The sequence below is a fragment of the Rana temporaria genome, chromosome 4 (assembly GCF_905171775.1).
Source record: "Rana temporaria chromosome 4, aRanTem1.1, whole genome shotgun sequence".
In the NCBI taxonomy this organism is placed as follows: domain Eukaryota; kingdom Metazoa; phylum Chordata; class Amphibia; order Anura; family Ranidae; genus Rana; species Rana temporaria.
The window spans coordinates 252,351,824-252,378,900 of record NC_053492.1 but is presented as its reverse complement, the minus strand read 5'-3'; the positions used below and the strand labels follow the sequence as shown (position 1 = coordinate 252,378,900).

At 40.9% G+C, this 27,077-nt stretch overlaps 1 protein-coding gene across 2 annotated transcripts; it reads left to right on the top strand.

Annotated features, from left to right (window-relative positions):
• Positions 1–27,077, top strand: PNISR (PNN interacting serine and arginine rich protein). 2 transcript variants are annotated; one of them, XM_040350144.1, is made up of 12 exons: positions 1–165; positions 8,142–8,259; positions 8,410–8,598; positions 10,588–10,820; positions 11,425–11,605; positions 16,638–16,819; positions 17,679–17,819; positions 18,083–18,182; positions 18,686–18,739; positions 24,127–24,294; positions 25,583–26,648; positions 26,824–27,077. In XM_040350144.1, the coding sequence occupies exons 2-12, from the start codon at positions 8,172–8,174 to the stop codon at positions 26,852–26,854; spliced, it is 2,433 nt and encodes an 810-aa protein (XP_040206078.1). In that variant the 5' UTR covers positions 1–165; positions 8,142–8,171; the 3' UTR covers positions 26,855–27,077. The 2 variants fall into 2 exon arrangements, with proteins under 2 accessions (XP_040206078.1, XP_040206077.1); XM_040350143.1 differs by having other exon boundaries at positions 8,142–8,289.

Sequence of the window (27,077 nt, the reverse complement as noted above, 5' to 3'; positions counted from 1 at the left end):
ATCACTTCCGGTGGCCGAAGTAACAGCGCCATATTGTCTGGCTAAGAGATTCGGTTACCACGGGAGGCGCGTCGTTGTGGGACGTGTAGAGATTCCCGGGCGGCCTATAGCGGAAGTATACGATCGGAGAACGGTTAATATCGAGCAGGATCGTGTGCTTTGCATGTAAGTAAATAGGGGAAGGCTCCTTTTTGTAGCGCTGCTCCTAGCTGTTAGCCGTGGTTCTCCTCAGGCCTAGTACGCAGGCGCGGACGCTTGTGGTGTTACCGTAGCGGCCCTCACAGAACGGGGGAGGGGGAAGAATATGTTGTGTCTGGTATTACCACGCAGCCACATTGATACAACGACCTGACCGCTGCACACGGGAAGCAGTGCAAGGCGGCAGCTGAGGAGAAAGGGCGGGAGGCCGCAGCGTGCGCTGTGTACCAGGCCTCCCAGTCACTGGACAGCCTATGAATGGAGGGTGAAGGGGTCACATGGAGCTTAGGCCTCATTGCTTGGGTGTCATGTGTAGGCGGGATTGCCCTCATATACATGTGTTGGGGGTATGCTAGCTCAGAGGTTGTCATATGTATGAGGCTCCTGACACCACTAAAGAGCCGCACATAATGTTCAGTAAATGTAATGCTTGGGCCTGGGTTCACACTAGTGTGTGTGGAGCACTGCATGTAAATCGCACCACATTCCTGTGTCGTGTGATGTGAGCCATTTGCACCAGAATGGTGCAGGCCACTTTTTCCGCACCTGAATCGCTTTGCGTGGGGGTTCACACATCCAATGCGATTATGGCAATCGCACTGCATTTTGCAATCTTTTTTGGGGTAGGGTTGCCACCTCATCCCTTTAAACGTGAACATATGCATTACACAGGTTCTGAGGTTAATGCAGATAATGCACCTAGTAAGTTTAATTACTACCATAATCAGCCCCAGTACCTGTGTAATTAATATTTGTTTAGGTTTAAAGGGATGAGGTGGCAGCCCTAGTTTCGGGGTGTTGTTAATCGAACACTGACATCTGCAGCAGATTGCATGGACATCGCGCAATTGCTATGCAATGTAGGGAAACACAGCAAATCTTGCGCATTTACTGCATCACATCAGTGTGATCCAGGGCTGAGAGGACTGTCGGAAACTGCAGACCTAATGGAGGAAATGTGGGTCAGAGAGTGTGGAAAGCTGACACTTGCAGAAGACAGCACAAATGTGTGTTACATGGGGGGTAGTAGAGATCAATGCTGATACCCTAGTCCAAGGCTCCTCAACCTTTTGAAGAGCGATGGCCACTTAAGCAACTTTGTAACCGGTCGCGGGCCACAATGAGCGGGGCAGGGACTGGGATCAATGCCATCACCCCTGTCAGAAGTCCATTGAGCAATTTGGTCAACTTCTGATGAAGGGACGTGTTAGAAATGTCTCAGTCAGTAGCTGCAGACACTGATGTGTTCTGACAACCGCGGGTCCTGCAGTCAGAATAGATTGTCCCTCCTGGGGATTCCTCCAACCACCTCATTTGCATGTATGGTGGGATCTGTTCTCTTTTTTCTGTTCAGTCCACTGAGTGATTGAAGTGTAATGTGCACCTATGGGCTACCTCATGAGTTCATAAACTAATATTGTTAAATATGGTACTGTATGTTTCAGCGGCTTATTTCCTTATAGTGCAGCGCTGTATAACATTTATATCATTATTAAAAAAAATGATAATCCTCTTTATATATTATGAATGATTGATATCCCAGTGAAACTAGTCCGTATGTATATAACATCTATTATTAAAAAAGATAGTTTATCACATGGGCGATTGTTTGTACCCGCAATTGTCTTTGCACAGGGGCACTTTTATAATTTTTTTTATTGTTGTCACAGGGAATGTAAACCACATTGTGACTGCAATAGGCATGTGACAGGTAGAGATGCACTGAAATTTCAGCAGGCGAAAAACGTGTTTTCTGCGTTTTGCAGATAAAGAAAAAGGTGGTGATAATGACGCAGAAAACGGACACTTATTTTGCCAAGATTTTACTGTGCTTAAGGCAAGGTGGATTTGATTTAAATCGCTAGTAAATAGTGCTCAATTTAACTACTTCAGCCCCAGAAGGAGTTACCCCCTTAATGACAGGCCATTTTTTGCAAAACTGCGCTGATTTCAAGTGGAGGTTCACCCAAAAATAATTTTTTAACATTGCATTCAGCCGAGTTGTCCTAATGACAATCGGCTGTTTTTTTCCCCCCCCGTACATACCTTATTTTCATCGCCGCTTCCGGGTATGTCTTCTGCGGGACTGGGCGTTCCTATCTGATTGACAGGCTTCCGACCGTCGCATACTACGCGTCATGAGTTCCCGAAATAAGCCGAACGTCGGTGCGCAGGTGCCGTATAGAGCCGCACCGACGTTTGGCTTCTTTCGGCAACCTGGGATTCTACAGCCATCCACTGGGAGTTGTGATAGTTCCCTTCATGGGACATCTACATGCCAACGGACTGATGTTAACCCCTCATCTGGATTCAGCAGTGGTATCGTTGTACACATTTTCATACCAGTATCATACTTGGCTACATGTTTTTATGACTGCTTTTGGTACCGTTTGGTATTATGCGCACCATTTTTACAGTTTATGTAGCTACATCGATTTTATCTCCAGTGCAATATTTATTTTGTTACCTACTCGAAGACTATAAAAGTTTTAATGCTATTCCCATCTAGCGCTGCCTTTGTGTGTGTTTTGTATCCTGCTATCCATTTTTCCAGTGGTTGGTAGCTGCACTGGGAATCAGCCTGCAAGGAGATCAGCTAAAAGTAGTTGAATCTGTATGTGCGTTATAATTAATCGAAATTAGTCGATTAATCGATAAAACGATTAATCGAACACAAAAGTTTTGATCAGTAACAGCCCTATATAAATGCCAATGGTCCCAAAAATGTGTCAAGTGTTCGATCTAGCTGCCATAATGTCGCAGTCCTGATAAAAAAATCGCTGATCTCCATCATTACCATGCAGTTGTCAGTTAAAGTGGCGCAGTGCACCTCCAGGCGTTCTAGGAGCATAAATTACACATATCATTTGAAGTCCCTGGAGCACCAGGACAATGGAAAGGCCCACAAAATGACCCCATTTGGAAAGCTCCTCCTGAGTATGGTGATATCACATATGTGAGACTTTTACACAGCCTGGCCACATACAGAGGCTCAACATCCAAGAAGTAGCGACATAAATTGCATATCTAATTTCCTGACAACCTATCACATTTTTAAGGCACTTCATATTTCTAACACATAGCATGTACATACCAATTACACCCCAAAATATACGTGCAAGGTAGAAACGTGGTAGCAGGAAATGATCCACACAGGTATTTGAAATGGGGAAATAGCAGGCTGTTAAAAATAAGGGGAACTAATATCTGGGGGATGTGTGTTTAACATCTGAGGCATTCTCCGATGCATAGGCCAGGTTGGGAGGGACATTGGGGACAATAATAAATGGTGTCTCTTCTAACTCCTCTGCTGCATACACATTTATTTTTTTTTGATTCTGTGGGAGGAATGTTTTCGGAAAACGTTGCTCATGATATGTGCTTCCTGAGGGGGATCCTTGCAGGTAGATCAGGGCAGTGACAGTTTCTTCAATATATTTGAGGAAGGTGCTGAGTCTTTCTGTTGACTTTTAATAAATGATGTACACATTCTACATGGCCATATGGAAGAGATAAAATGCAACTTTTTTAGAGTAGAAGCTGGACTTTCGTGTTAGGACTGTAGCATCTGGTCATTTAAATCCACCCCCACCCGAACTGATTATAATCGTGGCTGTCTTCGGGCTTTACAATGGGACCACATCTTCCGTGAATCTCCACAGAGGTGTCGTTGTGGATGGTGAACAGGGCGTAAACATCTCTCTTGTCCCTCCACTTCTTGGCCAACATTTCCTCATTTCTCACACTTGCGGATTTCCCCCTTTGTAGCTTTATTGTCACTAAATTATTTTTTTTCACGGTACAGGTGGCGGAAAAGGGGCAAATTTGTTTAATTGTCAATGTAGATATGATAGCTTTTTTTTTTTGAGCAGGGGGTATGCCAGGTCACACACATTTTCCACTGGTTCTGATGTACGTTGGGCACTCGGGGCATGCACATATCCTGTGGCTTTTTCACATCATTTGTTGAGTTTTAATCTGTACCTGGACCTCTTACTGGGAATATATTGTTTGAATTGCAACCCGCCAGTGAAGTGGACAAAGGGATTCGTCCACACAAATGTTTTGTTCTGCGACATACATTTCAGCAAATCACTTGGAAAAATTATTTATTATTGGGCATTAGAGCGGCACAATTAATCGTTAAAAAATTGTGATCTCGATTCAACCCTCCCTGACATGTCCAATGCAGAGTTTGCCGATTCTTTTCAAATAACAAGTGGAGAGACTTTATCTGCTCACTCAGCTGTCAAAAGAAAATATCCAGGCAGTCTGCCAAGTTCTTAACAGGAAACCTTGTAAAGAAAAAATCTGTGCAGTCTGTCAAGTTTGGAACAACATGAAACATTGTAACTAACATCCTTCTTAGAGCAAACTTCTATGTGTAAATGCAAGAAGTTTTACCACTTAAAGTCCAAATCTTTTTCTGACTCTTGTTTCTTAACCACTTCCATACCAGGCACATACGCACCTTCCCGCCCAAGCCAATTTTCAGCTTTCAGCACTGTCGTACTTTGAATGACAATTGCGTGGTCGTGCGACGTGGCTCCCAAACAAAATTGGCGTTCTTTTTTCCCCACACATAGAGCTTTCTTTTGGTGGTATTTGATCACCTCTGTGATTTTTTTTTTTTTTTTTTTTTGCGCAACAACTAAAAAAAGACTGAAAATTTAGAAAAAAAATTAAGTTTTTATTTTTTTCTGTTATTTTTTTTGTAAATAAGTTTTCTCTTTCAATTACGGGCACTGATATGGCGGCACTGATGGGCACCGATGAGATGGCACTGATGGACATCGATGAGGTAGTACTGATGGGCACAGATGAGGTGGCACTGATTGGCGGCGCTGGTATGCGGCACTGATGGGCACACATAGGTGGCACTGATGGGCACACATAGGTGGCACTGATGGGCACACATAGGTGGCACTGATGGGCACATAGGCGGCACTGATGGGCACACATAGGCGGCACTGATGGGCACTCATGGGCGGCATTGGGCACTCATGGGCGGCACTTATGGGTGGCACTGATGGATACTTATGGGTGGCACAGATGGGCACTGATGGACACTGTGGGGCGGCACTGATCTACCCATGTTGCCAGTCAGTGCCCATTTGTGGGCACTGATTGGCATCTTTTTTTTTTTGCCCACCCTGGTGCTCCAGGGTGGGCTTCCCTGGTGGTCCAGTGTGGCGATCTGAGGGGGGGCAGCGCTGATAAGCCGATCGGCTCTCCTATACTCGCGTCTGTCAGACGCGAGTGAGGAAGAGCCATCAACGGCTCTTCCTGTTTACATCGTGATCAGCCGTGATTGGACACGGCTGATCACGTGGTAAAGAGTCTCCGCTGGAGGCTCTTTACCGAGATCGAAGATGCAGGGTGTCAGACTGACACCCCGCATCACCGATCGCCATGCTGCGCGCCCCCACGAAATCCTGCAGGACGTCCATGGACGTCATGTCAGGATTTCAGAACCACTTCCCGGACGTAAATCGGCCATAGGTCGGGCGGGAAGTGGTTAAAGTGGAGTTTCCATCCCAAATTTTTTTTTCCATTGTGCTCATTAGACCTAAAAAATAAAAAAAACATTTTTACTCACCTGGAAATGCCTGTTGCTATGCGGTCCCACAAAATCTGCCTTCGGAATCACCTAGGATTCTGACCTCATCTCCCTCAGCACGCTAATGCTCCTGGGAAATGTGTGTCATTTCCCAGGATGCAGTGCGCTACCCCATTATAACTCCCCATCCAAGACTTCCAGGAAGTAAGTGCTTGTGGGCTTCACAATGCCCACAAGCAAAATGACAACGGTGTGGACATAGTTTTATATACTATCTTTTTTGAATAACTATGCGGAGCGGCGGCGGATTGTAAAATACTAAGTGACCGGATTTATATTATAAAAACGCATGATGAAAGGACATACATTTAAAAAATTGTGGTTGGAACCCCGCTTTAAGTTAAAATCAATATTTTTTGCTAGAAAATTACTTGGAACCCCCAAACATATATTTATAGCAGAGACCCTAGGAAATAAAATGGCAATTGCTGCAATATTTTATGTCACACTGTATTTGCCCGGCGGCCTTTCAAATGCAATTTTTTGGGGAAAAATCCACTTCAATGAATAAAAAAAAACGAAAAAGTAAAGTTGGCCCAATTTTTTTGTTTTAATGTGAAAGATGATGTTACGTCGCGAGAATCGTGATCTATCTTCTAAGCAAAAACATCACAATTCTCATTTTAGCCAGAATCGTGCAGCTCTAGTGGGCATATTTTATATAATTTATCATGGTTGGGATGATCTCGGGGAGGGCAGTGTGAATTATTGAAATGCAGAAAGCTCATGTCATTGCATGTCCTGGACATGGCGGCAGAATAAATTGGCATGGGGTGGGTGGACCAGTAGGCATGCATGCACTTTGTTTTTCTTTGAAAGCCCTATATTAAATGTAAGGCCCGAAACCAATTGTAACTCATCCACTTGGAGACGTCACCAATGAAACATACGGGCAAAGGACAAATTGGGGTTGGTGGCAATATGTTGCTTAAAAAAAAATGTTTGGTCCACAATGTACTGCAGCAAATCTTGAGGAAAATAAAATCTAATTCAGAAAAATGATGAGTGTTGTGCTGCACACCTGGCTGTGCGGTGAAAGGGGGGATTGTAGCTGACCCTGAGCTGAAGGGCAGTCATAATGGGTTTGCCAGGGCATTGGGAAAGGTAGGTTTGCCCCAGATTCGTCAGGTGCGTTATTTCAGTGCTCTTCTTCCTGGGGTCTAGCTCCGTTTGTGTTGATGCCGTTGAGGTGTATGGCGCTACTGGTGGTAGGCAGGTTTTCTGGTTTTTCTTGTTCTTTTGAGGGGGGGGGGGAACTGTTTCCTCCTCTGATTTGGTCCCTGGTCCACTACTCTACTGGCTCGTATTCAGAATAGGATGGTGAGAGCTCCCCGCTGCTCTCATCATCTGACATAGGAAGGATTGTATGTGCCTCCTCGGGTGTAAAATATATTTTGGACATGGCGGCTGATGTGAAGCTGTGATAGGTACACTGCTGATGGGCGGCAGTGGTGTTGGCAGTGACGCTGCACTGACCGATCCACTAATGGGCTGTGACAGATATGCTGACGGTGGCACTGATGGGCTGTGTGACAGATCCACTGATGACAGGTTCTCTTTATTAGTGGGGGAGGGGGGCATGCGCAGTAATGTGAAAAAAAAGTAATTCTTTCTCCAAGAGCAGGTACTAGCTAGTATGAGGAGAAGCCGCTGGGAACAGCTAGTAACTGCTCTTGTGTTTAAAGTTGTGACCGGGTGTGATTGGACACAACCGATCATGTCGTAACCGTGGTTTCCCCTGATCTGCCTCATCCCTGATTGTGGCGCATCCTGAAGGACATCATATAACACCCGATAGCAGATTAATGGCCAGGTGGGGTCAGTGGGTGACAATAAATTTTAATTCATGATATTACAAATCTATATATATATATATATATATATATATATATATATATATATATATATATATATATATATATATATATATATATATATATATATATATTAAAAAATTTTTTATGTAACTGTAGTTTTTGGCCAAGTGCATCCTGCATTTTTGGTTTCAGCACCAAAATTTAAATTTGGTGCACCTGTAGTGACAGGTACTCTTTATGGAGAGATCTGGGGGTTAGAAGACCCAAAATCCCTCCTGCCCTTAAAAGCTTTGAAAACACCAAGATCAGTGTTTTTGAATACGCTCTATTAAAAAAAAAAAAAAAAAAAAAAAGTGGGACAGTAGGGCCAAAGCGAGCTGTGGGGGGAGGAGAGATATTACAAAAATACATTTATTCTAATGTCATTCTTACTAGCACTAATTTCTATGTATTTGTGTTCTGAATACGGAGTGTGACTAAATAGGGATAATTTTGTCTGGTTACAGGTGGAGTGGTTACTGTAAGTTGTGGCAGATATGTGGGATCAAGGTGGACAACCTTGGCAGCAATGGCCACTCAATCAGCAGCAGTGGATGGAATCCTTTCAGCATCAACAAGATCCAAGTGAGTATCTCTTAGGAGAGCTAAATGGAAGTGAGTACTTTTTTTTTTTTTTTTTCTCTACTTTGTATGCAATTCGTGTTGTGGCAGTGTGCCTCAAGTTAATGATTTCCTTTCTTACATTTGACTTAATTGTTTTATTTTTTTAATTAGGTCAGATAGATTGGGCAGCATTAGCCCAAGCTTGGATCGCTCAGCGTGAAGCTACGGGTCCAGTGGTGGAGCCACAAGGCATGATTCCCAATGGGCAGGACCTTCCACCTCCAGTTCCACAGATGGAACCTGTTCCCAACAACCATAATTTTCCAAATGATCCAAATTTTAATCGAATGTGGCAGCCAGGTAACAGCTAGGTTGCAAGTTAATTTTTTATTTTATTTTATAGTTGGTTGTATGTATATGCAAAATGCATCCTGAATAGCTGTTTTGTGTACCTAAAGTGAACCTATTGGGGTCTAATAAGCATCTTAAGTACTACTCAAATGTCTGCGTTAAAGTGGTTGTAAACCCTTACTTATACCCAGTGCAGTGACTGGCCTCAGGTGATACAGAGTTGAATAAAACTGGTACAACTTATGTTGGAGGATTTATCTGCAGTCGTCTTTTCTCTACATCTGTTTGAAGTCCAGAATTTAAAAAGCTCAACTGAGCTGGCAGAAAAAAAAGAGGGCAGAGAGCTGATATTACACTCTGAAGAACTCTGAGAGCTGATTGGAGGGAAGAGACACACCCCATTCACACAGGAACAGAGCTGAGGCTGTCAATAAGCTGGAGGTCTGTTTTATGTGACGCTGTCTTCCAAATGCAATTTTTGGGGAAAAAATACACTTTAATGAATTAAAAAAAAAAAAAAAAAACAGTAAAGTGTTAGGCCAATTATTTTGTATAAAGTGAAAGAGGATGGTTATGCCAAGTAAATGGATACCTAACATGTCATGCTTTTAAATTGCGCATGCTCGTGAAACTATGGTACTGAAATTTTTTTCCATAGGCGGTGCTTTAAAAATGTGTGTGAATATCAGTTATGTATGCTCGCGCGACTTACCTATGCATTTGCTTCTGCGCAAGAACACAGGGATGGGGGTGCTTTTAAATACATTTTTCCTTTCTAATTTATTTTTACACTGTTCCCTTTTTTTATTTTTTTATTACTATTACAAAGAATGTACACAGATAATCTTTATTGAGAGATCTGGGGTCAAAAAGACCCCACATCTCTTTTACCCTTCTAAAAGCAAAAAAAAGAACATTTTGCTTTTAACAGAAAACGGTTCCAGTAAGCTTGGAGATGACCGAAAGTGACGGGAGGGGGCACCTCTCTCGCCACCCCTAAAAGTGATCCCTTGGTAATTCCGCTGCTGGGACCACTTTTATCAGATGCCAAATCATCCACAGTACAAAATAATATCGGGGTTATGGCAGTGAACTGCTGCCATAACGACTGTATTTACCATCAAAGTAATGATGTAAATGTACTGTGTGTATATATATATATATATATAATGTATATATATTGTATATATATGTGTGTGTGTGTGTGTGTGTACACATTGAGTCACTTAAGGTGGAACTATACTCGCCACCTACCCAGTGCTGCAGTTTCTTGGAGATTCTCACCGGACGATGTCATCTTTGACCAGATTGGATTTTGGGTACAGATCTTCAGCCATTTTCACCTCTGCCGAGATGACATCACTTCTGCACATGTGATCGTTTATCTCTGCATTGCTGAAATGTGTACAGGGCATACAGGCAGGCAGCTGGTGGGATTTTAATGCAGGAGTGACGTGGTACGTGTCTTCTGTATTAAAATCTTGCTTGCTTTTTTTTTTTTTTTTTTTCTCGCATAAAGTTCCACTTTAAATCTTCCATGGAGTTGTGTCCTGCATCCTAGGCTGTATACAAGACATTGGCTCTTAGTCAAATGAGTAAAATACTCAACCCACTCATTCAACTTGAAATGACTGATCTTCTGTTGACCACAAGGTCCTAGTATTGAATTTATTATCAACTTGGGCAGAATTCAAGGCCTTGTATAAAGTAAGAATATGATATTCACAAGTACACATACATTTATTTTGGGGGGTGTAATTTTCACTTGTGCTGCAAGATCCCTGTACTAAGACAGTATATGAGACATTTTTGAAGGATTGATAGGTTAAATGTAAATCTGGCTTATTTGTATCTAAACATGGATTTGTATTATTAATGCATGCAGTATTTTATGGGGAATGCAGTATTTTAAGTAATGCTTTATACATGTAATAAACATGAGCATTGTCTTTCTCTAATGTATATATCAAACATTTTTTTCCTCTGTATAAATACCAGAGTGGGGTGGAATGCATCATCAACCACCTCCACACCATCCTCCTCCAGAACAGCCATGGATTCCTCCTGTCCCTGGACCTATGGATATTGTCCCCCCATCTGAAGATAGTAATAGTCAGGACAGTGGTGATTTTTCCAATGATAATAGACACATGTTTAACCAGAACAATCATAACTTTGGAGGACCACCTGAAAACTTCCCCATGGGGCCAGGGAATCAATTTGATTACCAGGTGAGAAGAAATAATTGTACTGTTTGCAACTATTCTGTTAAAGGGGTTGTAAAGGAAAAAAATGTTTTCCCTAAATAGCTTCCTTTACCTTAGTGCAGTCCTCCTTCACTTACCTCATCCTTCCATTTTGCTTTTACATGTCCTTGGTTCTTCTGAGAAATGCTCACTTCCTGTTCTTCTGTCTGTAACTACACACCGTAATGCCAGGCTTTCTCGCTGGTGTGGAAAAATCCTCTTGAGGGGGCGAGCAGGCAAGTCAGGACACTCTACTTTGCAGATAGAGAAAGGAGCTGTGTGTTAGTGGGCGTCCAGACACTCCTGCTCGCCCCCTCAAGAGGCTCGCCTCGCATTACGGTGTGAAGTTACAGACAGAAGAACGGGAAGTGAGGATTTCTCAGAAGAAATAAGGACATTTAAAAGCAAAATCGAAGGATGAGGTAAGTGAAGGAGGACTGCACTAAGGTAAAGGAAGCCATTTTGGGAAAAAACATTTTTTTCCTTTACAACCCCTTTAAGCTGTTAAAATTTCCTTTGTCTACAAATTGATAATGGCTTTGATTATTGTTACTTATTATGTCCCAAAATTCATGCTTTTTCATCCTAGCATGGTTCCAGCGGATATGGGCCCCCTCAAGGTGGATTTCATCCACCATACTGGCAGCAAGGCCCTCCTGGTCCTCCGGGTCCACCTGCTCCACCTCCAAACAGAAGGGAAAGACCTTCCTTCAGGGAGAGGCAACGCTCACCTGTGCCAATACCACCCAAACAAGAGCCTCTGCAAATTGGTAAGTTTAGCCACTTGCTGACCTCCTCCTGTAAGCTTTACTGCTACAGTGCAGTTCGGCTGCACAGGATCACATAAATATATGTGCAAAACAGTAAAGGGCGCACCAAAAGTGTATTACAAACGGGCTCTGAATAAAAACGTGAATTGGTTATTAATAAAGTTCATATTCTTATCAAACATTGCTGCAACACAAAAATAATAAAATATAATTCTTCTGTGTGGACTCCAATCACCATGTAATTCTACAGTGCAAGTGCTTCACCCGAAAAGGGTATATCAAAGCGCTCACCAGATTCCCTCTGCCACCAAGTGGCCCTCAGGCATGTAGTAAACAAAGGTGCTCCTTTTCACCCGATCTTCCTTCATAGGATGGTCAGTCAGTGTGTGACTGCTGTCTGCAGATCGTCATATCTCAATCCGATCAGGAAGGGTGTATGTGTATATATGACGACTCCTTTCTAAGATCAGCTCACATCCAAATCCTCCAATTATTTGCAAACTTTGGCTCCACATGAAAAGCCACAGAGAGGCATGGATAGTGTGATGACGTTTTTCTAATGACTTAAAAACAACGCTTACACTTCCAGTTCATATAGTGCAAGGTACAGCGGAATAACTGGATACAGCTGCAAGGGAGAGAGCGGTAGCCGGTCCAACACCATATAGGTATGTGTACTGCTCGATGTACTTCTCAACAGATGCTTCGGCTGTATGTGGAGACAGGGGATTTGTGTTTACGACAATTTCACTTAAAACAATTGAAAACTAGCGGCGAAACAATTCGTTTATCCCCTCAGCTGTATTCTTACAAACCAAAGTGCTAAAACGTATTTATTAAAAAATACCCTAATCAAAAGTTTTTTCCATTCTCAAAACAGAACATCGCCGATAATGCTCTGTATAGGATAAATATATGAATCCTTTTTCCTCCCTCCATGTAACAAATTTCTTAAAATTACTCTTTTATATATGATCACGGTTACCTTCTATGCGATCTGAGGCTAATATTTAATTGGATGCAACTAGAGAATGCTGGAAGCTACAATGTCTCTGAGTTCACACAGAAGATGTATATTTAATTAATTTTGTGTTGCAGCAATGTTTGATAAGAATATGAACTTAATAATAACAAATTCACTGTATTCACATTATAGTTTTTATTCAGAGCCTGTTTGTAATACACTTTTGGTGCGCCCTTTACTGTTTTGCATTTGTTCATTAGTTATCACTAATTTTAGGAGCAGCATCAGTTGTTTCACAGTGTATGTGTTTGTAGTTGGCGCCACTCCCGCTTTTATCATTTTTCACATTAATATAGGTGGTTTGCATTTCTTAGCCGGAGGCGCAAGCGCCCATCGCCCGGCTGTGCTGTCGTTCGCCAAAGCACAAGCCAATTGATGTGTCCCGCCCAATGATTTATGGTCAGAAACCCACTGATCGGCTGTGCAGACAGCAACGATGTGCCGTTCAATTTCTCGCAGATTGCTTAGTAAAAACAGTAAATATTGTTAGGTCCACAGTCGGCACTTTGATCGCCCTAGATGTTATCCTCTTCCCAGCCAGTGTTATTAGTACAGAGACTGTGTATGTATCATTGGCACTGATCACTGGTGTGTGCCCAATATTGATCACTGATCAATGTCATTACGAATACATTTTGGCCTAAATTTTATGAAGAAATTTAGATTGTTTGTTATTGGATATGTTTTATAGTAGAGTAAAAAAAAAAAATATATATATATATATATATATATATATATATATATATATATATATATATATATATATATATATATATATATATATATTTACACACACACACACACACCAAAACTTTTGGTTGTGATGTTTTTTTATATATATTAAAAAGAATAAAAAAAGTGATCAAATAGCACCTCCTATTTGTGGGAAAAAATTATACATTTTATTTCGGTACAGCAACTAACTGCCAGTGACATTAATACAGTGATTGGCTTTCATGCTATACACTTCCACTGTAATAATGACTGGCTGAGAAGGGGTTAACATCTAGGGTGATCAAAGGGTTAACCATGTGCCTAACAATGTGTAAGGTGTGCTGCTTTTACTACTAAATCTCTGATTGCAAAGTAGGGGTGAGAAATTGACAGATCGCTCCCTCTGTACAGTGCTCTGTGTTGTTTATCAACACAGAGCTCTGGGCTGTTATTGTACACAACCAATCAGCAGGTCCCAGCTGTGAATCATGGGCCAAGACTTGCTGACAGGCTCCCTCTGTGTACAATCAATCACATAAACTCGGAAGTAGGTGGCGATCTACAGGTACGTCGCTTTGCCTACACTGGCCGAGGATTGTACTTAACTTCTTGCCGACCTCCTGCCCGCTATGTACTGCAGGCAGGTGGTTGGCAACTGGTTAAAGGGGTTATAAACCCTTATGTTTTTTCACTTTAATGCATCCTATGCATTAAGGTGAAAAAACATCTGTCACTGACCGGCGGCCCCCTGTTTAACTCACCTGAGTCCTGTATTCCCCCGAGCCCCCCCCTGCCGGAGAGCGCTTCTCCTAGGGGGTTATACGATGTGGGGAGGAGCTAAGGGCATCGTTTAGGATCGGAGCCACTCTGTGCAAAACGAACACACAGTGGAGGTAAGTATGACATGTTTGTTGTTTAAAAAATAAAAATAAAGCCTTCCAATCACTTTAAGGACAACCCGAGGGGGAAGGCACTCAGTCTTGATAAGTTGTATATAAGTGTAATGGCAGTTTATTAAGGTAGAAACAAAGGTGGTTTTTTTTTTTTTTTTACTAATGGGAAATCCTATTTGCACTACAAGTGCACTTGAAATTGCACTGAAAGTGCAGTCACTGTAGATCTGAGGGGGACATGCAAGAAAAATAAACAGCATTTTAGCTTGCACATGAATGGATAATATCCGCAGAGATTCCTTTCATTTCAGATCTATCCCTCAGATTTACAGCGACTGCACTTTCAGTGCAATTTCAAGTGCATTTTTCACTTGTAGTGCAAAGTGGATTTGCCTTTAGTAAATAACCCCTAGTGTTATACAAAAAAAAGTACTCCACTCTGAACTACAAGTGGACCTGTATTTCCCCATCCCCCTTTTTCTTCCTATGAATGATTGTGGCCTAAAACAAAATCCCTGCAAGATTTAACCCGGTATAAATCTGCCTTCCTAAAATATAATTCCCTCCCTCCGTGCTACCAAACAAACCTATTTCATCACGGTTATGAACTCCTTCTTCCACTACTCCCACCCACTAATTTACTCCCCAGGATATTGCCATTCTTTTCAAAAAGAACATAGATGTAATTTGTGATGATATATCCACTGTCAAGATATCTCCCCCACTTAAATTACCTTTTCTTAATCGTACATCAATGGTCACAGAGGAGTACGGATTTCATTCTTTTGGCTTGATCTTAATCCCTGTGAGCTGCTAGAACTGAAAAAAAAATTCAGCCCTCAGAACAATGCATTCTTTCTGTTAATATCAAAGCAGTTACCTGTGGGAGGGGCTAGAGACTGACTTTGAGTGAGATCCCAAAAATGTTGTCGGCATCCTCCCGCTTTCTTTCTGAGTGTGACTGATGTCTCCTGAGAAGGCAGACAAACTGAAGTCGACATTGGCACACCATTTCCCCTCCAGGCTTTTTTGATCTCTCGCTGATCAAGCAGCGAGACAAGCCAGCAGCAAAACAAATTACCAATGATTGCATTGTAGCTAACCCCAAAATCAATATCTGTTAGAATGTTAACTAATTTTGGCAGCTTCCAATACAAGTCACACTTCCCAATGCTCCAAATACTATACACCAATCTCAGTTCTAGTTTATATACCTTTTTTCAATACAGGTAATACACCCTCTACATAAAATGTGAATTGCTAAATAAATCAATGTCACTTGTGAGATGAATGTCCACCATGTAATTAATAGTGTACTTTGTAAAAATGAAAATTAATTAAAAATTTCCAAATTCTCTACCAAAATGTTCACTTGTGTGTCACAATCCTTGGCAGCTCAATAGAATGTATTGACCCCTTGATCACAAGTGGGTCAAAAAACGCAATCCACCTCCGCCTTCTTACTTGCAGGAGTACTGCACTGGATCTTTACTTCACATATTCTCCTCCTTGATTGCTTGGCTCAAAGTGCCTATTAAAAAGAAAAGGATATCTTCATAGTGTAGTATATATTTATAACATTAATCTTAAGCCATTTTTGGTATTATACTTTAAAGGGTAAAATTACCTTTACAGAAAAATCTGTAAGGTGAACTTACGCAGGACCCCCCTGCTCATATTCCGCCTCACCGGATCGTGACTTAGAAATCACCTCGGCTTAATCTCCAAAATGTCCCCCCGTCAGGAGGTACATTTCAGAGCGTTCTAATTGGTTGGTGCCATCACATGGGTGGCACCGACCAATCGGATCCTGCGTAAAACATTCTAACAGAGGGCTCGCCAGATTGAAAGAATTTAACATCTCCAGGTTAGGATATGCATTCCACATAGATACCTACACTCTTAGAACATATAGATGTTACAAGTGGTTGAGCTGGGTCCATACCTTCAGAAATCAGCTTAGGACTGACTGGCAATATTTGAGGCTAGTCCTAGACGCAGCTCCAGCCATAGTTCCTGCAGCGCTGGTCCTTCTGGCTGCAGGACCCAACTGATGCGGATTCTGAGGGATGGGGTCTTGTCATGGCAAAAAGGATAGAGCAGATCCTGTCCTGGACAAAACTTGATTTTTCAGCCTTGTTGGTCGTTTACACACCAGATAGTCCCCGTAAGGTAAACCAGCTTCTCGTTCCACCTTTGCTCGGTTGCTCAGACAGCTTATTTTATTGAAGCATTTGGTCTCAAGAATCGGGTACTATCCTTTTTTCTGCCAATGCATGCATCACTAAATCAGAGTGCTTTAAGTCTTCCCATAGACGTCAGTATAACATGTCAAGTCATCCTGTATCCTCAGTGGACTTCCAAGAAAAGGGTACAAAAATCTTAATTTTTTTCATTATAGATGCTGTTAAACGCAGGACTTTGCCTGCATGGATTCGCGAAGGTTTAGAAAAAATGGAAAGAGAAAAACAAAAGAAGTTGGAACGTGAGCGAATGGAACAGCAGCGTGCTCAGATGAAGCAAGAACAGAAGAGTCAAGATGCTGAGGGTGATGGTCCTCGTTTACCTTTGAAAAGCAAATTTGTAAGTAAAAAAAATACCAGATACTTGGCTAGAGGGCTAGAAAATTTGAGATAATGGTGTACAAATCACAATGGCTCTTCATATACCGTTTCAAATATAGATGGTATCGTAAACCTGTGTGAAATGCCACACGTGCCTGCTGTATGCTAGCTTTTTTTGTGAACTTTATATATGTTTAGAGAGCTTTGAATAATGTTTTTAATAATAAAAATGAGTATGATATTTAGCTGCGCTTTACCACTGTTTTTGCCTGATATCGGGGCACTTTTAACCCCCGCTACCGGCTGGAAAAGGGTTAAAACCACCCACAAAGCTCCCCTGCAGAGGCGCTTTACCGGCGGTATAGCCGCGGTTCCCATTCATTTAAATGGAGAATATCAATAAACACACCACTCCAAAGATGCTGATAGCAGGACTTTTTTTTCCCCCTTGGGGCTTTCACTTTGGAGAGACAGCAGTGTCTGTTTCAGGGCGCTTTGCAGACGCTATTTTTAGTGTTGTAGCACCTGCAAAGTGCCCCAGTGTGAAAAGGGTCTTAAAGACTAGTAGGTTTAAGATCTATAGGGACAAATTTACTAAAACTAGAGCAGCTGTGCATAAAAACCAAACTGCTTCTAGCTTCAGTTTGTTCAGTTAAAGAGGAGTTCCACCCAAAAGTGGATGCTCCGCTTCCTTCCCCCCGTCCCCCTTACGGTACCACATTTGGCACACTTCCAGGAGACTGTGCCGTGGCGCTGTTCCTTGAAGTTCAGCCCCCTTCCTCCGCTGAAATCTGATGAGACTCCTAGTTCCATGGAAAAAATATAACTGATGGATGATATTTTAGTTTACATGACTTTGTTTTATATTTCTTTTGTAGGACAGTGACGATGAAGAACAGGAAGATGATGAAAATGAAGAGGACAGAGTTAGTCCGAAAGTTAGCCGCAGTCCTTCCCCAGCTCCACAGGAAGAGAACAGTGAGTCAGAATTAACTGAAGAGGAGAGGGCTTATCAAATGGTACGTGTTTTGTTCATATGTCTGCACCACAGAATTAAGAATATATTTGATGCAGGCCCACTAGTATGGCATTTATATTATATTGTCCTGGACGGGTGAGCTTTAGACAAGAGTAATTTTTGTATTTTCTTTTTTTATATATATATATATATATATATATATATATATATATATATATATATATATATATATATATATATATATATATATATATATATATATGTAGCACCCACTTAAACCATTTTGTTTCTTTACCACCCCAGATGATTTTGACAAAAATGCTGCTAACAGAAATTCTTTTGGATGTCACCAACGATGAAATTTATAATATTGCTAAAGAGACCCATCGTAAAGCAACCAAAGGTAGCCATTTTGTTTATAACGCATGGCTTTTTATGTTTACTCGACTTGTGTTGGAGGAGGTTATGCTCACTGTAAAACCATTATGTCATTTAGGCACATTTCATGTAACTAGAAGTTGGACAGATTTACATGTGTTCCCTAAGCTGTCTTTTAGTAGTTTTAGTACATTGCATCTACATAAACTAGTACAGACCCTTATATAACTAATTTCAGATTAACTATTTTATATGATGAAGCTTTCAACTATTTGGCAAAGTTTCTAACCTTATTTTTAAGAATAGACAAGAACCCCTCTTTCTTTTTACTACATCAAATTTTTAATAGTAAGCTTAGGAGTGTTAAATTAATTTTGCTTGTCAGTTTGTATATGGATTTTGTATTTTAACCTTTCTTCTCTCCCCCAAATAGCAGCAATAGTAATTAATTTTTCATAGAAGCTCATGACTTTGAAGTCGTGACTATGTGTGTTAACATGTTGTTCCTGTTGTTGCTGTGATACAAAGCTCCTGCAAGGCAGCTGGCACAGTCCAGTGCACTGGCTTCCCTTACTGGACTCGGTAAGTGTGTTCCACAGTTACTGGATGGGTGGGATTTCTGTGGGATAAGGCAATTTCTGTAACGTTTGCATGATTTTCATGAAAGCATGTCCAGTATCTGCCATGAAATGCAAGGTAAAGACAGTTTACCTCACATTATTTTACTGGTGAATTCAAATCAGTTTTTCTAGACTGCTACAAGAATCATCTGCTGGCCAGTTCACGATGCAGTTCGAAAGTGGCAAAAAAGCAACATTTTGTTTGGTGCAATGTACTGGATATGTTTTAGTAGTATAAACCATGTCTTATTTTCCTAGTCTTTAGTATCTGCATTTTAACGTTAAAAATCTGAGCGTAGCTTTGTTCAAAAATCTACTAGTGCCCCTCTCCCACAGCCTAACCTCATTATTTGTAGCACAGTGTACCCTAGATAAAGCTAGAACATTTTTTGTGGCCTTTTACATCCAGCATTCCCCTCTCCATAAATACAAGTGTGTTTATGGAGGCATGGCATTCTTGAACGTGCACACCATGTATTAAAGTGGATGTAAACCCTCACATATATCCAGAACAGCCTCAGATGATACACAGAGGTGAAACAAGTCTCCCTGCATACATTTTCATGTATATCTGCTGTCTTCATCTGTATATATCCTTCAGAAAGTGCAAATCGTGTTTTGAGATTTTCTCTTCCTGGTTAGCACTGCAGTGAAGCCTTGGCATACAGCCAAGACAGCTGATTGAAGGAAAGGCACACACCCCTTCTCATAGGTTAGGGACTTTCAGCTCTGTTCCTTGAATGGTTCAGGGCTCTGCTAATCCATTTACAGCATCCTCACAAACACAAAATTCAGGCTGCTTTTTATCATATGTGACTGAGAATTTGTCAGGTGTTATGCTGATAACAGAAGAACTGAGCAGGAGACAGCTATGAGATGTGGTGCTTAAAAGAAAGATAACAACACACTGCAGATATGTGCCCAGCTCAAATTTCATGAATGGGGTTTACGTCCACTTTACGGTGGGGGATATAACTATATTTTACAGATTGGTACATTGTACTATTTATTTTTTGCTTTGGAAGGTAGGGATTACTGGATTTGAGGACAAAAGTATACAGTGGGGATCGAACGTTTGGGCACCCCAGGTAAAAATTTGTATTAATGTGCATAACGAAGCCAAGGAAAGATGGAAAAATCTCCAAGGCATCAAATTGCAGATTAGATATTCTTATAATATGTCAAAAAAAGTTAGATTTTATTTTTATCATTTATACTTTCAAAATTACAGAAAGCTAAAAAATATCGTCTGCAAAAGTTTGGGCACCCTGCAGAATTTATAGCATGCACTGCCCCCTTTGCAAAGCTGAGACCTGACAGTGTCATGGATTGTTCTCAATCATCGTCTGGGAAGACAAGGTGATGTCAATCTCAAAGGTTTTAAATGCCCAGACTCATCTGACCTTGCCCCAACAATCAGCACCATGGGTTCTTCTAGGCAGTTGTCTAGAAAACTGAAACTGAAAATAGTTGACGCTCAGAAAGCTGGAGAAGGCTATAAGAAGATAGCAAAGCATTTTCAGAGGTCAATATCCTCTGTTCGGAATGTAATTAAGAAATGGCAGCCATCAGGAACAGTGGAAGTTAAAGCAAGATCTGGAAGACCAAGAAAAATATCAGACAGAACAGCTCGCAGGATTGTGAGAAAGGCAATTCAAAACCCACGTTTGACTGCACGATCCCTCCAGAAAGATCTGGCAGACACTGGAGTTGTGGTACACTATTCCACTATAAAAAGATACTTGTACAAATATGGTCTTCATGGAAGAGTCATCAGAAGAAAGCCTCTTCTACGTCCTCACCACAAAAATCAGCGTTTGAACTTTGCAAATGAACATATAGACAAGCCTGATGCATTTTGGAAACAAGTTCTGTGGACCGATGAGGTTAAAATAGAACTTTTTGGCCGGAATGAGCAAAGGTACGCTTGGAGAAGAAAGGGCACATAATTTAATGAAAAGAACCTCTGTCCAAATGTTAAGCATGGGGGTGGATCAATCATGCTTTGGGGTTGTATTGCAGCCAGTGGCACAGGGAACATTTCATGAGTAAAAGGAAAAATGAATTCAATAAAATCTCAGCAAATTTTGGATGGTAACTTGATGCCATCTGTGAAAAAGCTGAAGTTAAAGAGAGGATGGCTTCTACAAATAGATAATGATCCTAAACACACCTCATAATCCACGGGGGATTACATCAAGAGGTGTAAACTGAAGATTTTGCCATGGCCTTTACAATCTTCTGACCTCAACATAATTGAAAATCTATAGATAGACCTTAAAAGAGCAGTGCGTGACAGACAGCCCAGAAATCTCAAAGAACTGGAAGACTTTTGTAAGGAAGAATTGGGCAAAGATACCTCAAACAAGAATTGAAAGACTCTTGGCTGGCTACAAAAAGCGTTTACAAGCTGTGATACTTGCCAAAGGGGGCAGTACAAGATATTAACTCTGCAGGGTGCCCAAACTTTTGCAGACACCATTTTTTTGTTTTCTGTAATTTTGAAAGTGTAAATGATGGAAATAAAATCTAACTTTTTTTGACATATAAGAATGTCTAATCTGTAATTTGATGCCTTTTTGAGATTTTTCCATCTTTCCTTGGCTTCGTTATGCACATTAATACAAATTTTTACCTGGGGTGCCCAAACTTTCGATCCCCACTGTAGCTGTCCTTTACAGATAATAGCTTTACTTTGGGTCACTATTCATTTTTTGTTCACGTTAGTTAAATGCAATACAACTGATATACATAATAGGCACACTGTATCTGTCTCTATTGTATGTAATATGCACAATCAACTTTACTCACTGTAATGAAAATATATATATATATAATATAATATATATATATATAATTTTTTTTTTTTAAATTTATGTGTGTTTTAAAGAAAACCATCTGTTAAGAAAATATATTTGGTATTTTATTTCAACTATTGGCTAAATATATGCCATTTTAATGTTATGTATGTTCTAATGATGAGATCAATTGGGTTATTAAAGGGTAAGTTCACCTTTACAGAAAAATCTGTTTGGTGAACTTACACAGGCCCCCCAGTCCCGCTGACCTGGAGCGCTGCGATCTCCCGTTCTGATCCCTGCTATAGCGGCCTCACGGGTCCAGGGCTTAGAAATCCCTGCAGCTTAATCTCCAAAACGTATCCAGTCAGAAGGTATGTTTAGGAGCATTCTAATTGGTCGGCGCTGTCACATGGGTGGCACCAACCAATCAGAACTCGCGTAGCCCATCCTGTCAGCGAGGAAGAAGAGTTAAATCTGTGGGGATTTCCTAGCCCCCAACCCGTGAGCTGGCTATAGCAGGGCTCAGAATGGGAAATTGCGGTGCTTCAGGTCAGCGGGATCCTATGTAAAGTTTGCCTTTTTATAGATCTTTTTGTTAAGGTGAACTTACACTTTAAATGAAGTTTTTAGTAATGATAGTTTCATCAACTTAAAATTGAAGGTGGTACTTTCCGGTCCTGCCATCAATTTCCTCAGCTTTGATTTTGGAAGCTGTCATCTGACCCAGCAGGTGGAGATCTATGATGGCAGGACCTGAAAGGTAATATGTAGGATTTTGAAAGTTCCGTGAGGTAAACAATGTATACTTGTCAGGTTAAAAAAAAAAACCAGACTGGCACCTCTCCTCCTCACTGAGCTCGATTTATCTTTGTATCCCAGGAGGCTAAACACGCTAGTTACTTTCAATGATTATTGTGAATAAGTCCAGTGTATGTTCTTGATAAGAACATACACTGGACTTATTCACAATAATCACAAGAACTTCTTGTGCCCATACATTTTTTTCTGCATTTTAAAATGGCTGTTTATATTGTGTTCCTTTATAGTATAGTAGATTACGTCTATAGAAAAGTGATCTTAAAGTGATGATCTTTCACAAATAAAAACCTTATATTTTATTCTCCAGTTTTAAAGTGGTGTATGTTCAATGGTAAAAAAAAAAAATATGCTTTTTTGACAAACAGGTCCAGTAACTCACTGGTCAGGCTATGGGTAGTTTAGGTTAATTAATGGTTTAAGTCTTCAGCACATTCTGCAGACACACTTGTGTTAAAACATAAATAAAATAACAGTTAATGTTCAGAAATTGGACATTTCTCCCTGAAAGTTAATACATTTGAGCTTGCATCACCAGGTTTAAACTTGTAAGTAAAAAAAAGTGGTTTTGTGCGGTTTAGTGTAGTTAAATAACCTACCCGTTTAAACACTGAGTGCAAAATGTCTGCGCCATCCTGATTTTCTGTATTTATTTATTTTTTGTATAGTTGAATTTCATGCCTCGGCATGTTATACATAGTTTGGTTCAGCTTGGACCCATGTAACTATGCATATGACATACCTTGCTGGTGCTACTGTAAATCACTGACGTAGACACTGCTCAGTGATCGCTACTTGCCTCTGGGTCCAGTTTTAGTGTTCAACCTGATTCCTTGTGAATATAGGAGGCTGGCCACTCAGCATGGGTGCCATTCAAAGAATGGCTTGCATTTTATGAATGAATGAAAACATTCTCTGATTGGACACAGTGGAGAGGTAGGGAGTGATGTCGCACTCTCCTCCTCATCCAGTCAGATAACACTTTGCTATACATTTTCTGAATGAATGCTTTTTTTGAATAGTGTCTGTGCTGAGCACCTGTATTCTCAAGGCATTAAGTTGTCTGCTCGGCGTGGCACATGCTTTTGGTGTATGCTGAAGTAGTATTGTCTACTTCAATGATTTCCAGCAGCATTGGCCAGGCTGAACTAATTTAACTATGCATACATGACAATGCTTTGAATTATCCTTTGAGATACCTTAAGGCTGGTCCAAACCAGGTGCACGCCAGTGCTTTTTTTTTACTGCCTCAAAAACACATGGACAGTGTTTAACATGGATTCCATTGGTCCTAATTCACACCAGAGCGGTGTGTTCCAGTGCTTTCAAGAAAAGTAGAACATGTTGCATTTTTACTGTATGGAACACATCTGGAATGCGGCTAAATGCATCAAAAATGCACTGGAGCGCGCACGTCCTCAATTGAGAAGATAGGGGGGTGTACTGAAACGCCTCAAAAACACACATGCAGAACGCCTGCATTTTATTTGCAAAACTAGATGTTCAGTTTTGCATTTTTATTCACATTTTTGTATACAAGTTATATTTTTGACCCCCCCCCCCAAAAAAAGGGGTTAATCCCGGTGGTAGATCCTCTAAAGTGTTAAACAAGGAGATGCATGTGAACAAAACAGCATAAGGATTATTTTAGTACCAGCATGCTGTGTACTTAAGAAGGCAGTAAGTTGACATCTCTCATTGCTGCTTGATGGACTGGGCTTTATGCATACAGGTGGACTGGGTGGTTATGGATCTGCAGAAAGTGAAGATGAAAGGAGTGAAAGAGGTTCAGAATCTTCTGATACTGATGAAGAGGAACTCCGCCATAGGATACGACAGAAGCTAGAAGCCTTTAAACGAAAGGAAAAAGAGCAACAGTTACTTGAAAGACAGCAAGAAGGTATGTTATACATAGTTGTTTTTTTTTTTTTTCTTCTTCTTCTACTTTTTTCTTTTCACCAGCCATTTTTTGTGAATCGGGGACCAGGAGAGAGGTGTATAACTGATTTGCCTGGAGGCAGTAGGGGCACTGGTATTTAACAGTTTAGTAATTTAGGGAAAAGTTTAGCAAGATGGTCATGGCCAAACTTTGACTTGGAGAGAAGTGTACCTGTGTATGCCATAGGAATTGGTTTTAGGACCACCACAGGTATTTGCACTTTATTACCGTTTATACGTTATCCTTTTACACCAGGCCATGTTCCCTTTTTAAGTAGTATAACATGAACCTTTTTGTTTTTCTTGTGCATCTTACGTGGTTCATGATTAACATGGGCAATGGCAAAAGAAAATATTGCAAGTGCATCATGACTTCCTGGACTCTGGGTAAATCTCAAGTCTTGCACTAAATAGACACTGTTCATCTGCAGCTATCCCAAAGTAAATCATGCACAAGGGGATGAAAAACACTTGAATATAAAAGAAAACGGGGAACTACAAGAACTAGCACTTTAATAGAATGGAATAAAATGCCCTCACATGTTGCCACATCAGAGAAAAGCTTTGTACTTGGCCTAAAGACTCTTGCAACACGACTGGTGGTGTAGAATAACTCTAAACTCCAAGCTAATTCCAATCTTGTGTGTGCTGACCGGTTGGGCAAAGGTGAGGCTCCCTCACAAGGCTCACAGGCTGCTTGCAGGCTTGTACCAGTGGATTACTGTAACAGTTTAGGGTTGTCATGGCAGGTTGCACATTGGGCAGCCTAATTGTTTGATGCCCTACATGCAACAAACGTGCCAAAGAAGCTCCAGCACCTTTTTAGGCCAATGAGCTTTGTGCATTTTTTTCTCACGTGTTTTTGACGTGCAACATTTGCACTGCGTTTGGGGTGCCATTAGGAATGAATAGTGTGATCTTGAATTGCAGGCCGATTTGCTCGTTTCTGCCTGCAATTCCAGATGAACAAAATGCCTAATCCTACACCACAGGCTGCATTGTGAATGTCTTCAGGCTATTTACAAAGCGCTCCTCTGATGTGGCAATATGCGATTGTGCATTAGCTTGTAATAATAAAATCAGGAGTGTTCATTCTTCTCAAGGAGAGGAAGAGGGGGAAGCTTTGGCTGGAGTTTGGGTTTTTAATTTTAAAAACATTTTCTTACTTGCGTTTAATTGACAGTTTATATTTGTTTTGGTGATTACTTAAGATTGACAGGGTTTTTTTTTCCCCCTCCCCATAATTTTAGAGGAGAAACCTGATGATAATAATGATGATGATGATGATGACGACAACAACAATGATGAAAAAAATGAAGTAGACAAGCCTAATACAGATATTACAGATGACCTAGAAATACATGAGAAAAGAAAAGTAAATGACGAGCTAGAAAGCGAAAAGAAAATGGTTGAGGCTTCACCTGTGCTTGAGCCTAAAAAGGATGTAAAGGAAAGGCCTCCAGCTAGAAAATCAAGGAGCTCGAGTAGTAGTAGTAGCAGCAGTAGTAGCAGCAGTAGCAAAGAACAAAGTAGCAGTAGTAGTAGTAGTGTTTACAGTACCAGCTCTTCAAGCAGCCATAGTTCAACTCCCTCTTTACCCAAGAGGAAAAAGAGACGAAGTCATAGCCCATCACTTACACGCAAAGTAAGACGCAGCAGGAGCAGGAGTGTCACACGTAAGAATCGTAGAGACAGTAGTGGCAGCAGAGGGAAAATTAGTGAGCGGAGGAGATCTAGTAAAAATAGCATGGATCGAGACTGGCGAAGGGAGCGTAGTAACAGCAGAGACAGAAGAGTGAACCACTCTAGAGATAGACATGCTGTTCGTAGTAGAAGCAGAGATAGACGTAAAAGTGATGACCATCGCAGAAGCTCCAGTAGAAGCATACACAAGCATAGGGGCAGTAGTAGGGAAAGAGAGAAGGCAAGGAGTAGAAGTTTTGAAATGGATAGGAAGAGAAGAGAATCTGAAAAGGAAAGAAAAAAGGAGAAGTTAAAGAAAGATGAAAAATATAGGTTTAATGTTCTGGAAGATGATAGAGTTAAAAGTAGGAGAGAGGGTGAAAGAACATTCTCCCGCAGCGAGTCGTCTTCCTCCAAGGTGTCCCGGCAGGACTCCAGGCATGAGAGCAAAAAAAATTCTTCAAAGGAGCAGAAGAAGCGACTGTCCTCTAGTGGAAGAAGCAGTTCAGAATCGCCTGTTTACAAGGATAAAAAATCTAAGAAAGGCAAACGAAGCCGATCACGGTCTATGGAGAAATCTCAAAGGTCTGGTAAGAAGGCAAGCCGCAAACACAAGTCTAAGACCCGATCAAGGTAGTACACTTTTTCTTTCTATTGCTTAATATTTTTATTTAGAATTTGTAACTGCATATACATTGTATAATAGTAACTGAAAGCGTCAATCATTAACTTTAACTTTGTTTCAAAAAGGGCACTTTTTACCTCTCTAGATCACACTAATACCGGCCTTTTTATTTTTGTTTTGCAGATCATCAACACCTGTTCGTCGTAAACGCTGATGAATCCACAGAGCATCATAATATTTTTTTTTTAAATTCAATGAGTTTTAAGGGCTTGTCTCATTTTAGAGACACATTATGGCTACATAGGTGCGGAAAACGAACCCCCTTCCCCTTTCCCCTCCCCCTTCCTATTTCCCTATCTACTTTTTAAATGTGTACATGGTTTTTCCTTTTTCTTGCTTATGAAAGTAAAAGAGTATTAAAACTACTTTGTACTGTA

Coding starts and splice junctions, on each gene's coding strand:
- PNISR (XM_040350143.1), top strand. CDS start 8,172: ATGTGGGATCAAGGTGGACAACCTTGGCAGCAATGGCCACTCAATCAG. Junction 8,599..10,587: donor TAATCGAATGTGGCAGCCAG/GTAACAGCTAGG, acceptor TATAAATACCAG/AGTGGGGTGGAATGCATCAT. Junction 26,649..26,823: donor AAGTCTAAGACCCGATCAAG/GTAGTACACTTT, acceptor TTTGTTTTGCAG/ATCATCAACACCTGTTCGTC.